This window comes from Carcharhinus amblyrhynchos, chromosome 12 (genome assembly GCF_965287045.1).
Source record: "Carcharhinus amblyrhynchos chromosome 12, sCarAmb.v2.hapA, whole genome shotgun sequence".
NCBI lineage: Eukaryota > Metazoa > Chordata > Chondrichthyes > Carcharhiniformes > Carcharhinidae > Carcharhinus > Carcharhinus amblyrhynchos.
Genome location: NC_137335.1, coordinates 65,592,634 through 65,609,364, shown reverse-complemented (window position 1 = coordinate 65,609,364; position 16,731 = coordinate 65,592,634). Strand labels below are relative to the sequence as shown.

At 39.3% G+C, this 16,731-nt stretch overlaps 1 protein-coding gene across 1 annotated transcript; it reads left to right on the top strand.

Annotated features, from left to right (window-relative positions):
* Positions 1–1,114: 1,114 nt before the first annotated feature.
* Positions 1,115–16,424, top strand: LOC145350621 (mucin-4-like). The gene is made up of 6 exons (XM_080199827.1): positions 1,115–1,194; positions 4,538–4,705; positions 6,761–6,937; positions 10,380–10,974; positions 12,490–12,600; positions 16,348–16,424. Exons 1-6 carry the CDS (start codon positions 1,153–1,155, stop codon positions 16,371–16,373), a joined length of 1,119 nt encoding a protein of 372 aa, XP_080055953.1. The 5' UTR covers positions 1,115–1,152; the 3' UTR covers positions 16,374–16,424.
* The last annotated feature ends 307 nt before the right edge of the window (positions 16,425–16,731 follow it).

Here is a 16,731-nt window from a genome sequence, read left to right as displayed (position 1 = left end):
AATCACAATGCCTCATGGTAATTAAATGTTCATTCATAGAATCATAGAATAGTATTGCACCAAAGGAAGCCATTCAGTCCATTATCCAGTGTCTGCTTTTTGAAAAGCATATTCAATTGCTCTCACTCCCCTGCACTTCCCTCATAGTCCTGAAAATATTTGCCCTTCAAATATTTATCCAATTCCTGTTGAAAGTTGTGATTGAATTGGCTTCCACCATCTCCCCTAACAGTGCATTCCAGATCATTGTAACTTGCCATATAATAATTGTTCCTCATATTGTCTTGGTTTTTTGCAAATCACTTAAACCAGAGTTATTCAGTTACTGACCCTCTTTCCATTGGAAATGATTTATTTTATTAATGCTATAAAACCTTTCATGATTTTGAAAATCTCTATTGAACCGCTCATTAATCTTCCACGCATCAAGGAGAGCAACCTTCAGTGTATCTGGGCTCTTCAAATTAATACTCTGAAAATCTGCTCTATAGTCAATTGATTCTGTCCAAGTGTAACTTGATACTTTTTGTACCTTTCACTGTATAACATTTTCAATGCTTTCTTCCCCAGTTGTGTTTTGAACCCTTTATTTTCCAACATCCTTTTTTTAATGCTTCTGTCCTTCAAAGGGAAGCAGCAGTGTCGTCATAATGTCTCTGGACTAGTAATCCAGAGATCCAGGGTAATGCTCTGGGGGACTGGGTTTGAATTACACAATGGCAGATTGTGAAAGTTGAATTCAGTAAAATTCTGGACTTAAGAGGTCTAAGGATGACCATGAAGCTATCACTGATTGTTGTTAAAAACTCATTTAATTCACCAATGCCCTTCCTTCCTTTAGGGAACATGTAACTCCAGACCCTCAGCAAAGTGATTGACTCTTAAATGCCCAATGAAGTGGCCTAGCCAAGCAATTAGGGATGGGCAATAAATGCTGGTCGAGCCAACAACACCCACATAAAAAAAAGTGGATAATAGAATGAAACCACATATTAATGAAGTATTTATTATTGTGACATAAAAGCATTTTATCAACAGTCTAATTAAATTATTTCCACAGAAAGTGTACTTTATCTGCATGGTGAGGCTGTTGGAGACTTAAAGGTATCTGCTTCAGGTGCTGATGTAAACTCCCCCTTTATTGTTCCTCCCATGGGATTTCCATTCCTTGATTCAATTTGGGATAGGATATATGTAAGTAGAAGTAAACCTTAAATCTTTTCTCATTGGTTTCCTATTATCTGAGAGCAGAGAATCTATTGGAGATAATTCACTTCCCTCTTGAAAAATGATTATGTCTGGTGAGCTAATTCAAAGATTTTTGAGCTTTCTGCTAGGGAGTTAATTGGGTCTTGGGGCTTTGGTATTTTCAAAAATGCTTAGAATTGATGGATCGGGGCATTAGGCTATGAAGTGATAACACTTGATTTCACTTTGCTAAATATGAAGCATTTTCCAAATTTGATTATACTTTGATTTTAGAGCACGAAGATCATAGAGTGTTAAAAATTCAAATCTTATTATAAACAGTAACGTACAAAAACAAATTAGTTAATCATTTTGGGAGTAATTCTCTGCAGGGTTCTGTATTTTGAATTGGAGTTTTTCAATGTCAGACAGTAATTAGATACGTGTCAATTTTTCACAGCTAGTGTCATTAAACCACTTAAGGATTTATGAAGAGAATACTGGCGATCTGCCATTACAAGGCAATAATCTAATTGAGAGGTTTAAATGACATTACAAAGCAAAAAAAGTCCTCATTTTATACTAATAATCTGAACCCATTAATTAGATTATAACTTTGAAAACCCTCCCAAAATATACTGTAGATTTTCATCTTCACTACCTGGGCAATCAAACTGTGGAGCAGCTAACCTTCTTATTGTAGAACCCTTTTCAGTTTCATTCTGTTGATTTTAATTGGGCAGGTTTTACAACACTCTAGATCCCATCCCAAATTTTGGTGGTGTAGTTTTTGTTGAACTGACACCAAAAGAGAAATCTGCACCAAGCCTTTCCAAAGCGAATGGAGTCCTTCAGAGACCCACATTCTTTGGCTTCTACGGTAGCCGTACTGACAAGTGAAGATAATTGAATCAGATGAAAGGCAATTACCTGGTCTGAGCTTGTCAAAAGGCCTCAGTGAGACTTATGCCAGGTTTGCAATGGAAAGATTTCTACTTAGCCTTTCAAGAGTATAAAGGAAGAATTTATCCAAGAATTTCCCATGGTTTGCCAGTTGGGAAAGAGGGAACCGCTGTGAAAAATGGCTGACCAGTATTTCAATGTTCTGTTAAAATGTGCCTGTGTCCAACCCAAAATTTATGTCCCCCTCTGGCTGTAACTACTGTTTGTGCCCCTCTCTATCCACAGGAATTTGGAAACAACATTAAAAACAAATTCTCATCCGCACTTCTGAAGTTGACTCCTGCTGGGGTACAATTCTGCATGAGCTCCTGATGCTATTCAAAGTATGCATTTTTCATATGTGTCCGGATGAACATTGACAGCCTACCTGAGGATGGACCAGTCAATCCCCATCCTGACCTCATTCATATCCACGTGTATCCATTTTCCAGAGTGTCACATTCAGGAGCAAGAACTCTATCTCATTTATATTTCCTAATCCAGGAATCCCAAGACCATTTTCAGGGCATCCATTACCGTTTTTCTTTAATTGTCTTATTTGCAGGTGAAAAACATAAGAACATAAGAAATAGGGGCAGGAGTAGGCCATCTAGCCCTTCGAGCCTGCCCCGCCATTCAATAAGATCATGGCTGATCTGTCATGGCTCAGTTCCACATTCCCGCCCTCTCCCCATCACCCTTAATCCCCTCGCTTATCAAAAACCCATCAACCCGCGTCTTAAAGATATTTAGCGAGGCAGCCTCCACCACTTCAACGGGCAGAGAATTCCAGAGATTCACCACCCTTTGAGTGAAGAAATTCCTCCTCAACTCCGTTCTAAACCGCCCCCCCTTTATCTTGAGGCTGTGCCCCCTAGTCCTACTGTCCTTTCTGAGCGGGAAGAGTCTCTCCACCTCTATCCTATCCATCCCATTCATCATCTTATATGTCTCAATGAGATCTCCCCTCATTCTTCTAAATTCTAACGAGTACAAGCCTAGTTTATTCAGCCTCTCCTCATAGCTCAACCCCCTCAACTCCGGCATCAGCCTAGTAAACCTCCTCTGCACTCCCTCCAAGGCCAAAATATCCTTGCGTAAGTGCGGTGACCAAAACTGCACACAGTACTCCAGCTGCGGCCTCACCAGTACCCTATACAGCTGCAGCAAGACCTCCCTACTTTTATATTCAATCCCCCTCGCTATGAAGGCCAGCATCCCATTAGCCTTCCTGACCACCTGCTGCACCTGCAGGCTGGGTTTTTGCGACTCATGCACAAGGACCCCAAGGTCCCTCTGCACCGTCGCCTGCTGCAGTTTTTCGCCACGTAAGTAATAGTCCTTCCTACCATTATTCCTACCAAAGTGGACCACCTCGCACTTGCCAACATTAAATTCCATTTGCCAGTTCCTGGCCCATTCGCCCAGCCTATCTAGATCCTTCTGCAGACTCTCCACACCCTCCGCGCAATTTGCCGTTCCACCAATCTTGGTGTCACCAGCAAATTTCGACACCATACACTCGGTTCCCTCCTCCAGATCGTCTATATAAATGGTAAATAGCTGAGGCCCCAGCACCGACTCCTGAGGCACTCCACTAATCACCAACCGCCAATCTGAATAGCACCCATTGACCCCCACTCTCTGCTTCCTATTAGACAGCCAATCCTCCATCCACGCTAACACCCTACCCCCAACTCCATGCCCCCTTACCTTCTGCAATAACCTCTTGTGAGGTACCTTGTCAAACGCCTTCTGAAAATCAAGAAAGACCACATCCACCGGCTCTCCTCTATCCACCGCCCTAGACACATCCTCATAGAACTCCAATAAATTCATCAGACACGACTTCCCCTTAACGAAACCATGCTGCGTCTGCTCTATCAAGCAATTCCCCTCAAGATGCCTTGCTATTTCCTCCTTGATGACGGATTGTAACATTTTACCTACAACAGACGTTAAACTAACCGGCCTATTCCCTGCCTTTTGCCTGCCACCCTTCTTAAACAACGGCGTAACATTAGCCGTTTTCCAATCTTCCGGCACTTCCCCGGAATCCAGCGACATTTGGAAAATAACCACCAAGGCATCCACTATCACCTCCGCCATACAACTCATTTCAATTTTGATCATTTATATTTGATGTCAGAATATAAAATATGTGTTGACAATCAAGCGAATGCTTTGGAAAGGTGTGTGAAAGATACAAAGAGTAGTTGTGTTGGATAGTTGCTATAATTACACAACCTCTGGTACGTCTTTAGATAAGTGTAATATAGAGAAAATGGGGAATGAAGAACTGCTTATGTCAATCAGATCCCAGTTTACTCAGTGTAATCAGATTCTTCAGGAGTGGAATCTAATGAAATACAAATATTGTAATCCTATCTGCATTTTTCCCTTCTAGTTTTCAGATAACGGCCTGATTCAATTTCAGAATTTTCAGTCAAATGAGAAGTATCTATATCCAAACCCATTTAAGAATGGATTTGAAGGCAATGAAATGGTCCCCATGTTGGCTGTGTTTTGGGACGATGCTAACCTCACATTTGGGGATGGGAAGTTATTATATCAGGTTTGTTTCTTTTTTTAACTATATACATTTTCTGATTGCTAAGGTGAGGCTCCATAGACGCCAATAGTTCTTCAATACCTCAGCCAAGTAACCGTTACTTCATACTTGAAAAGACAGTGAGTGAAGGCATGCTATTTGTACATGGGGAAAGTAATAATCAAGTCCAAGTATTTGCAGCCTGAAGTCAGAAACACTCATAAGCAGAGGTGCAATGTATAGTTAATGTAGTTACAGTAGTCACATCTTAGCATGCCTAATACTATTCCATTGTAATTTAGTAACATAACAAAGGTGATTATATGATGAGGAGTAAAAACGTAGGGTTACAGGGATAGGGCCTTGTTGTCGGTTCAGGCTCGATGTTCCTGTTGGAACTTGTGGAACTGATCATGATATAGCATCTGATGGCCTATGTCTCAGCTTCCATTGCAGCAGAAGCGCAAACCATACAGAAGTACTATTCGAGTGAAGTGCTGTCGTGGAAATTTAGACTGAGCTGATGAAATCTCAGCTTGTGACCATATAGGTTCAGGCTGCTGCCTTCATGATTACAGATACCAATGTGCAGAGGGCTTTGCAGAGTATCACAGTGGTCCAGCAATTTGTCTTTCAGATTCCTAGGATTTCCTAGGCTCTACCTCCTGCTGTGCAGTAGTTCTATGGATTATAAACCTGTGGTCCTCTCTCAGGAGGAACACATTTATCCTCCTCCCATCATGGCTATGGCATCAGTGCCTTTGCTGTTGCCTGTTAGCCTGACAGTCCCAACTGCTGTCACCCATATCAACATGGTGCAGTCCAAAGCCAGGCCCTATAGGCCCAAACCTGCCTGAGGTCATCCTGCAAAATCGTCCACTGAAAATCAGCAGCCTTCTGACAGCCATACTCTTGAGCAGCATTATGTAGGCCACGCTCCTGGAAGACCATGATTGGATAAGGCCTCCTGCTGAGAGCTATCCTCACCCTAGTCTTCCTTCCTCTGTCAGATGATTGTGCTCTTCTGTGCTGCCTCTGTCCAAGTTCCTTTTCAAGGCTGTGGAAATCAGTCAACAATTAATGTGAAAGTAATTGATACTTCCTTTAAATAGACCTTTGAGGAATGGTGAGGAAGGATTAACAGGCTGATAATCAACACTATAGAGCCGCACCTCAAACACTGCTTCTGTGGTCAGTCAGTCCTGGAGGAGGTCTGATCTTGAACCCAGAACCTCTGGTTCAGAGACAGGATTGGTACCTACAAGATATCCTATTACTCTATCACAGGTACAAAACAACCTGGAAATAACTTATGCTTTTAAACTGAAGCCTGGAACTGACAACTGCATTGCAGTTGGTAAATTTCCCTGGTTAAAAATCAACTAAACATAGAAGGACATGAGAATTTGTATCTCAACTTGAAATGTTTCGTGACAAAATAACAATAAAATCCTGAATGACCCAAGAATATTTAACTATCAGTTAGATAGTCAACATCTTTTCCCAAAGGTAAAGGAATCTTAAACTAGAGGACATAGATTTAAGGTGAGAGGGGAGAGATATAAAAGGATCCAGAGGGGTAATTTTTTCACACAGAGGGTGGTGAGTGTCTGGAACGGGCTGTCAGAGATATTAATAGACTCAGGTACAATTTTGGCTTTTAAAAAGAATTGTGACAATTACATGGGTAGGATGGGCATAGAGGATATGAGCCAAACACAGGCAACTGGGACAAGCTTAGTGGTTAAAAAAAAGTGTGACATGAACAAGTTGCACTGAAAGGCCTGTTTCCATGCTATAAACTTCTACGACTCTCTTTAGTTAGATTTGAACTTGCTAACCAGAAATGAATATTTTCTTTTACCCGCAATGGAATAATACATTCATTATTATGTGATATAACATTTCAGTGTTTATTAAACATATTAATATTATTTATGAATATATTAACATATTAATTCATTGAATCACCTGCCAACAGTGAGGTGATAATTGGTGTTTAATATAAGCCACATATAAGATGTTACATTTTAAAACTTTTGGATGAAGAATGCAGAAAATATTTCTGTTGTTCCTCAGGTATATAATGACAGTAAGAAGGACTTCTATTCTCAAGTGATTATCAACAGAACCACTGAGGAAGTAAACAGACATTTTTCAAAGAGCATTGACGGTGATTTTGTCCCCAGGTGGATATTAAAAGTGACATGGGATCACATCTCACCTGTTTCCTTTCAGAAAAGAAATATTAGTGAGGTAAGTCAGTGGGTACAAAGCCACTGAATGTGGGTTAAGAGTTAAAAAGCCAATCAGATAAAAAGCATTTATATTTAGGATTAACTATTAACTATTACATCATTGGCTGCATTTTGAGTTATTGAGAACCTTAATCACGTTAAAATTAAAATTTGCTGTGCACATTTTATGAGTCTAAAATAGGTACAATTATCACTAATTTAGCAAGGCCTGTGCCCAATGCGGGATTCAGTGCAGAGTTCAAAAAGACACTATTTTCATTGGAGCAAAGTCTGTTTCATGCAATGTGTGACATACGTTTTTTAAGAGTTGATGTGAATGTGCATAAAAGATGGATAAGATGGATAAGATAGTTATTTAAATCCCCTGCCTATAGCCTAGTTATTTAAATCCCCTGCCCTTTTGAAAAAATAAAAATGATGAAATTGCAAATTCAATAGTTATTTGTTGGCTTAAGCCTGAAGGTTATAATTACATTGTTGTTACTTCTTGACTGCTTCCACAGGCTATCATTATCATAGTGTGAGGCAGTATGTCTACTGTCTGATTGACAGCTCCAAGAAGTTATTCAGAGATAAATTATCTTTGATATGGATTGATAAATACAAATGTTTGTTTTTTTCTACTTGTGATTAAGTAATCAAGGGGATATGATGTATTGAATGAGATTTTATCTTTGTTTTTATTCATTCATGGGATGTGGGTGTCACTGGTTACATCACCTATTGTCCATTCCTAATTGCCCTTCAAGTCACTGGCTTGCTGGGTCATTTCAGAGGGCATTTAAGAGTCAAACACAATACTGTGGATTTGTGGTCACACAAAAATCACAATGGGTAAGGGCAGCAGATTTCCCTCCCTAAAGTGAACCAAATGGGTTTTTAATGACAATCGTCATAAAAGTTATCATTAGACTTTTAAGTCCAGATTTTTTTTACTGAATTCAAATTTCACCATCAATCATGGTGTGATTCAAACCAATGTTCCCAGAGTATTACCTGGGTCTCTGGATTGCTATCCAGTAACAAGATCACTAAGTCACCACCTCCCCTACAAATGAGAGTGTATGAGATACTTAACTTTATCTTATTTCATATCAGCATGGTTTCTGGGGTCTGCCCATGGTGGATTCAGGGTGAGTTAGCATGGAAGGTGTAAGGGCTTAGATAGTGGGTGGGGAGGCAAGAAGTTGCCACTAAATTGGCATAGGGGCTATAAGGAGCCACGTAGATGAGTGGGGGCATAGGTTGGCATGGAATATATAAGGGGCCATGGGAACAAATGGGTGGGAGTAAGTTGGCATGGATGAGGCATGGGGAGTGGATGGAGGGTAAGGCAATTTAAGAGCTAAGGGCTAGAGTGCCAAAATGTTTTTGTTATAATTGGAGTGAACTTCCAGAGCACGGAGGTGGGCCTCTTAAACAGCCCACATCAGCATTTGGCAGCCTGTGTGACTTCCTTCAAACTGTTTCTGGCGTCAGTGACCTTGGCTTCAGCATGCACCCACCCCGGGTCCGAATGAACATCCAGCCACTGAGCACTGTTTTCCCTGAGGTGGATTTAGCAAGTTCGAAGTCTCCAGACTTTGCGCATTCATCTCAGGAGTGAAAATTGGGCCTAAAATTCCCAAATAGGTATATTCAAATTACATACAAGAAAGTAAGTTAAGGTTAGTGACAGACAACATGGTTTTGTAGGGAGAAGACCATGTCTCACCAATGTGATTGAGTTTTTTGAAGAAGTGAGAAAAATAATTGATGAGGGAAGGGCTGTGGATGTAGTTTATAAGGATTTGAGTGAGGTCCCACATAGCAGATAGGTACAAAACTAAAATCACATGGGATTCGGGGTGGGCTGGCTCGTTGGATTCAGAATTGGCTTGGTTCTAGAAGACAGAGAGTAGCGGTGGAAGGGTGCTTTTCAGAATGGAGATCTGTAGCTAGTGATGTTCTGCAGGGATCAGTGCTGGGACCTTTGGTGTTTGTAGTATATATAAATGGTTTGGAGGAAAATATGGGTGGTCTGATTAATAAGTTTGCAAATGACATGGAGATTCATGAAGTTGCTAATAGTGCTGGGAATTGTCAAAGAATACAACAGAATTTGATAGATTGGAGACTTGGACACAGAAATGGCAGATGGAATTTAATGCGGATAAATGCGAGGTGATGTATTTTGGAGAATCAAAGTTAGGTACGAATTATACTGTAAATGGCAGAACCCTTGGGAACGTTAACATACAGAGAGATCTGAGCTGCAGGTTCACAGTTCCCTAAAAGTGACAACACAGGTGGCCAATATGATTGAGAAAGCATAGTGCATGCTTGCCTTCTTCAGCCAGGGCAGTGAGCACAAGAGTTGGGAAATGATGTTGCAACTATATAAAATCTTGGTTAGACCATATTTGGAGTATTGTGTGCAGTCCTGCTCACCACACTACCAGAAGGACGTGAAAGCTTTGGAGAGAATGCAAAGAAGGTTCAGCAGGATGTTGCCTGGTCTAGAGGGTGTTGGCAATGAGGACAGGTTGAATAAACTAGGGTTGTTTTCACTGGAAAGATGGAGTCTGAGGGGAGACCTAATAGAAGTTTAGAAAATTATGAGAGGTATAGACAAAGTCAGAGGTTTTTTCCAAGGGGGGAAGTGTTAATTACAAGGGGGCACAGATTCAACGTGAGAAGGGGAAAGTTTAAGAGTGATGTGCGGGGGAAATTTTTCACACAGAGAGTGGTAGGTACCTGGAACATACTGCCAGAGAAGGTGGTGGAAGCATCACTTTAGCAACATTTGAGAGACATCTGGATGGATAGATGAATACAGAGGGAATAGAGGGATATGGGCCAAGTAAGGGCAGAAGGTTGTTTTTTAGTTTAGTTAGGGCATCATGATTGGCACAGGCATGGTGAGCCGAAGGGCCTGTTCCTGTGCTGTACTTTGTTTTTTCTTTGTTCCGTTTGTGAGTTAAACTCAAAGATGGAAGTGTGAAATAAAAACAGAAGTAAATGAAATTTAATCAGGCCAACCAATGTCCAAGGAGAAAGGAAACTTGATGCCTTGAGTGTGATTTTATTTTTCCCATGAGAATTGGTTAATAATCATGTTTTGGTTAACTCTAAATTCAACTTCTTTGTGCGTCTTTCATCGGTTATAATGAAGGGTCACATTCAAAGTTTTAAACTTTTTTCTTCTTCATACATTGATCAATGTGATTTATTTTTCCAACATATTTTATATTTTTTATTCCATACCTGAGTAATTCCACTGTTAGATTTGCCTCATTTAGGTGTAACAAATTGATTGTCTCTGTAAGCTAAATTAATTCTCTACATGCTCTTAAATATTTGAAAATGCTTGGTTTGTTGATTTGTAATTGCTATTTTCATGTGACATTATTTACTTTTTCAGAGATATTTTTAATTTTTCTCTACATATTCATTTACAGACAAACACATTTCAGTGCATATTGACTACGGATGGAATTCTCTCCTTTGCTTTGTTAAAATATGCTAAAATGCTCTGGTACCCCGGTCAGAGATTATTCCACAGAGCATTGATTGGCTACACAAATGGTAAAGGAATATTTTACAATGATCCCCAAACTCAAAAAGTTAACACATATGGCCCAGGAGGAAGATACAGGCCAGATCAAGCAATTGGAAACACAGGACTCCTTGGGCAATGGGCTTACCGGCTGGATCTGCAAAACTCCAGTAAATATAATAAAAGCTACCAGCAAAAGTGCTGGCTTTGGTATCTAACTGAACCAAATCCTTCTGCCTGGAATACCAACGTACATTCTTGCCCCTGTCACGAGTCACAAGCAAAGGAAGACAACCGTTTTATACCAGAGATTATGCTATTCAATGCTTCAACCAAACAGAAGCTGGAAGGCGAGGGGATAACATTTCAATCTGCATTACCTAATAGGTTCATGGCTGGCCGAAGATGCATCTATAGCTCAGGGTATCTGATTACGGGCATAACTGATCGTTACTTTATTTACTCCCCAGAAGCAACAATGATGCAAGATCACATAAGTGAGTATAGATTAAAATTACTTCTGTTGCCCAAGGTTAAGCATTCAGTTGATGCTGTTGGGAAATCAGTAGCCTTAATGCCTAGAAAATGAATCAGGCAGGATTTCAACTTCTAACTGATTGCAAGTAACTTCTGATTGGAAATTTATGTGTGGCTAACACTGATGACAGGTTTTGGGATTAGCTCTAACTGTTGGTTTCTCATGTCCTGCAAACTGCAGAATTCCTTCCATCCCCTGGCTTTTAATCCTCCTGCAATCTTTTTCAATCCTTGGCATTCATTAACTATTACGTTTTGATTTTCACTGCAAAAGCTCCTCTACCCTTTTGAGCCTTGGTGGCGTTTTGTGCTATCAAAATTAGTCAGCGTTGTCACCTTTTCATAGATGTAAAATCACCAAAACTAGACAGGTAGGTGGAGAAAGGCATGTTTGATTCCTACTTTGTGCTGTTACTGTTGAAAATGAATTGAAAATCTTAATAATGAATGCTTCCTGAGCATAAAGCCCAAAAGCATGTGGAAAATTGACTTTTATTTTAACCAGATGCTTTTTTAATTTCCATTTTAAATATTTCTACACAGCTCATTCAAAACTGGTTAATTAAATGTCCCTTTACTCAAATAAATATGCAACTATTCAGAGATTAGACTTTAGACAAATCATGTTCAGTTTAACATCCAAAATGTTTTACTACGTCTTATCACAAGATCTCAGCTTAGATCAAGTTGATTTAGGCTCAGTATAATCTTGCTGTATTCACACTAACTATTAGCCTAGATCAGTTCACTGAATTATTAAATTGCCAACTTGATATATACATTAAAGTTTGCTTCACTGCAGAAAACTATAAGAGCTTTAAAATCTACCTGAATGTTCTTGAAATTAGCTTGGGATATTTTTACTCTGAATGAGATCCATTTAAAGAAAAACGTCCCTGTGTAATTCTTGGAAGTAGTCTGCTCTAGTTCTAAGAATACATAAAGTTCCCACTTAAAGCACCTGTCTGTGGACTAACATTCGGGATGTATGTGGAACACATTATAATTATTTACGTTATCATTGCTACCATCAACAGTGCTGATAGCTAGCAACCAGACAACAAGCTGTGAAATTGTTAGATGGTAACATTTCATACATGGCCATGCTAATATAGGAGTCAATAAGAAATCTACTAAATGGACATTAAGCTATTTGGAAACAAATGCTTCCAGCTAACATACAGAATAAAAATTTCAATACATATATGTAATAGATGCCACCACCTATTATCAATAAATATTTCAGGACTGGGACTGAGTATCTCATTTTTGTCTCCTGGTGGACAGAGGTGTACTGACATTACAGACCCCAATTTGGAAACTTGTACACATATATTGTTATTCAAAATTGTGGATTTTGATTGTGAGAAACGCCAGATGTGCTGAACTCATGCAATCTTATGTATGCAATATTTGCAAATAATAAACAGCTTGCATTGAATTTTAGTCATAATTGTTTTATTATATATTAACAGAGGGGGACTTGGAACCTTTTGAATGGTGTTGCAGAAGATCTTCATTATGCAATTTGTATTATGAAAAACGACCTATTGATATGTGTGAGAATTATACTTCATTGGGTTTAGGTAAGCAAATGACAATTTATTTTGTGCATTGTGACTATTATGGCTTACTATGTTGAGAATTGCATTGGCTTTAGTTGTATTCATTTAATTCAGTGCTTTTCAGAAGTTATTTTCTCTTTTTCAGTTGTTCCCTTTTACAATCAATCACTCATTGAGCTCCAGCTAGGAGAACAAAGTCATAGATATCTCTGACTATATAGACCAATTTTCCATAATTTACCCAAAGATGTGTGACTGAAGTCAGGAAAACTGCAACGTAACAGTTTTGCCTTATTGAAGGTGAACTAGTAATTATGTTGTGTTCAGCCTCATGAATGGCTTAAACACACCCAACCAACCTTGGTAATCAATTTGAAGTTATAAGTAACTGTAGGATACACACTCTCAGCCTTTGAGTATCAGAAATCAAATAAGTAGGCTGTTTAGGTTAGTGTTTGTGCTTTCTAATTGATAAGATACTTTTTCTTCAACAATCTCCCCTTTTGACTTCTCTTGGAGAATTGGATCAGTGCATTGCATTTTCATGACCATTCTTCATGACTAAAGAGTGTTGGTAAACTATTTTCAGCTGAATGTGTCAAGTGGGTGACCCATCTCGGCCTCTTCCAGAGGTTCCCAGCATCATAAGTGGCAGGCTTCAATCAATATGATTCACTTCATGTGATATCAAGAAATGGTTGAAAGCACTGGGTACTTCAAAGTCTATGGGCCCTGATAATCTTCTGGCAATAGTACTGAAGAATTGTGCTCCAGAATTCGTTGCATCCTAGCTAAGCTGTTCTAGTACAGTGACAACATTGTCATCTACCCAGCAATGTGGAAAACTGCCCAGTATGTCCTGTACACAAAAAGCAAGGCAATTGAATTACCACCTCATCAGTATACTCTCGATCATCAGTAAGATGATGAAAGCCATCTATAACAGTGCTATCAAGTTACACTTGTATAGCAATAACCTATTTAATGACACAGTTTGTGTTCTACCAGGCCATTCAGGTTGGGAGCTTGAGATCTTGGTTCAAACAATGACAAAATAGGTCAGAAGTGGGGAAATTACACAATGTTCAGCATCATTCGCAAGTCCTCAGATACTGAAGCAGTCTATGTTCAAATGCAGCAAGACATGGACAATATTTAGCCTTGGGCTGACAAGTGGCAATTACATTCGCACCACATAAGTGCTAGGCAATGACCATCTCCAACAAGAGAGAACTTAACTATCACCTCTTGACATTCAGTGGCGTTACCTTCACTTCCAACAATCTGGGGGTTACCATCAATCAAAAACCAAACTGGACTAATCATATAAATACTGTGGCTACAAGATCCGGTCAGCAACTGGAAATTCTGTGGTGAGTGACTCACCTCCAGATTCGCCGAAGCCTGTTCACCATCTACAAAGTATTAGTCAAGAGTGGGTTGCAATACTCTCCATTTGCTTGGATGAGTGCAGCTCCAACAACACTCAAGAAGCTTGAACCCATCCAGGACAAAGCAACCTGCCTGATTGGTACCCATCCACAACCATTCATTCCTTTCACCACTGATATGCAATGGCAATAGTGTGTACAGTCTACAAGATATATTGCAGGGACTCACCAAGGCTCCATAGAAAGCACTTTCCAAGCCCACAGCTGCTACCAACTAGAAGAACAAGGATAGTAGACACATAGGAACAACACCACCTGGAAGTTCCCTTCCAAGCCAATCACCATCCTGACATAGAAATATATCACCATTCCTTAACTGTCACCGGGCCAAAATCCTGGAACTCCCTCCCAAACAGCATTGTGTGATGGTAAACCCCAGATTATATCTACACAACCTGGACAAAGACCTGGCAAATGGAATATAATGTAGGAAAATATGAATTTTGGCAGAAAGAATAAAAAATAAAATTATTTCCTGAATTTTGAGAGATTATAGAGCTCTTAGGTACAAAGGAATCTGGGTGTCATAGTGCATGAATCGCAAAAGACCAATATGCAGGTAATTGGGAGAGCGAATAGAATGTTATCACTTATTGCAGGGGGAATTGAATACAAAAACAGGAAGGTTATGCTTTGGTTGTACAAGACTACATTTGAAGCATTGTGAACCATACTGATCACTTTATTTAAGGAAGGATGTTGAGTGCAGTTCAGAGAAGGTTTACCAGGCTAATATCTCTAATGGATGGCTTGTCCTATGACAAAAGGTTGGACAAACCAGACTTGTATTTGCTGGAGTTTAGAAAAGTAAGAGGTGACTTGATTGAAACATGTAAGGTCCTGACAGATCTTGACAGGATGGATGTGAAGAGGATATTTGCTCCTGTGGAAGGCTCTAGATGTAGGGATAATTGTTTAAAAATAGAGGGTCATCCATTTAAAACGGAGATAGGGCAAAATCCTTTCACTTGGAGAGTCATGAGTCTTCGGAACTCTTTTCCTGAAAAGGAGGGGGAAGCAAAGTCTTTGAATATTTTTAAGGCAGAAGTGGATAGATTCTCAGCAAAGAAGAGGGTTATCAGGGATAGACAGGTGCAAGTTTGCGGTTACTATCAGATCAGCCTTGGCCTCATTGAATGGAGGAGCAGGTTTGAGAAGCTGAAAGGCCTACTCCTGCTTTTTTTTTCATATGTTTGTACATTTGCGTAGACTGCAGCAGTTCGAGAGCTCACCACCAACTTCTCAGAGGCAATTAAGGATGGAAAATAAATGCTGGCCTAACCAGAGATGTTCATATTCCATGAATGAATAAAAATAATCTAACTAATGGGAAATCCATTGCAACACATTCTTGTTCCATCAATGCCGTGCACATTTAAGCAGGTTTCACTTCATTGGAGTTAAGAGCAAGAACGTTTGCCTGATTTTATTCCATTTCCATGGGCACTGATTCCAAATGCAGCACTCAAATGCCACCCAGGTGATTTGAGCTAACCAAACATAGACTGCAGATCAACATAGACCTAACTAGACTATGGTACCCTTTTCCACACTGAACAGTTCATTTATCCTCTAATCCATTGAGGCAGCTGCAGTTATAAATGTTCTTGCATATTTTCAGAATCACAGTGTTGTATGGCGGTTCCGATTTATTTCCAAAGATAGATATTTCCCCACAGAAAAGGATGGAGAATTAGAGGTTATGTCATCCTGGATGATCTTGACTAGTAGCTAACTCAAGAGTGTTAAGAAAGAGGTATAATTAGAAGTGAATGAGGAACTTAAGATGGAGAAGAAAAATAACTGCAACAATGTAAATACATCCTGTTAAATTTACAGTGTAATTGAAAAATGGCAACAGCACAAACATGGACTCAGACTAAATAGATTTAGACTCAACAACATTTGTTTTTAGAGAGAAAGAGGAGTTAAAATAAATACTGTATATGGATAAATTCTCAAAAACTATTTATTGTTAAGGTCAGGTTTATGGAACCCTACATGTGAAAACATTTGATGGAGTTGACTACATATTTCATGGACTCGGAGAGTACGTCATTGTCAGGTTATCATCAGCCAAAGGACACAATATATTTACTCTTCAAGGGCAAAGTTACCTAACAATTAAAAACAACACCTTTATAAATACAGTGGCCTTGGTAAAGCTGGCTGCATTTTATCAAGGGATGGTAATGATGAAAGTAAGTAGTTTATTCTTAAAATCATGACCAGATAGTTTAAAAATTCTGTTTTGAAACAGTAACTAACATTTCTGTTATCTCCTATCTTAAACTAAATCTTTTCTCATTTCAATTAGGTACAATGGGAATGCTCCAAGTCTGAAAAGGAACTTTCTGTTACGGTAAATGATAAGGATATCAGCTTACACAAAGGTGAAGATTTAGGTAAGAGTTTGTGAAAAGGTCAGTGGAATTGTCACAAATGACAGCAAATGCTCAGCAGTGCTGGAAAGTCAATTGTAGCTGGCAACCAATTAGAAACAAATTTCCAGTGTAAATGAGATTATTGATTGAATCACATGTGTGATAATGTGTATCTTTAAGAATTGTATTTGTGTCACATCCCTTGCGCAGCATCTGTTGTAGCAGTTCTATGCACTCAAGGCCATTTTGTCTGGATCCAGCAGCACTCTATTGTTATTGCAGCAGCATAATTGATTTTGATAGTTGCAATGTTTGTT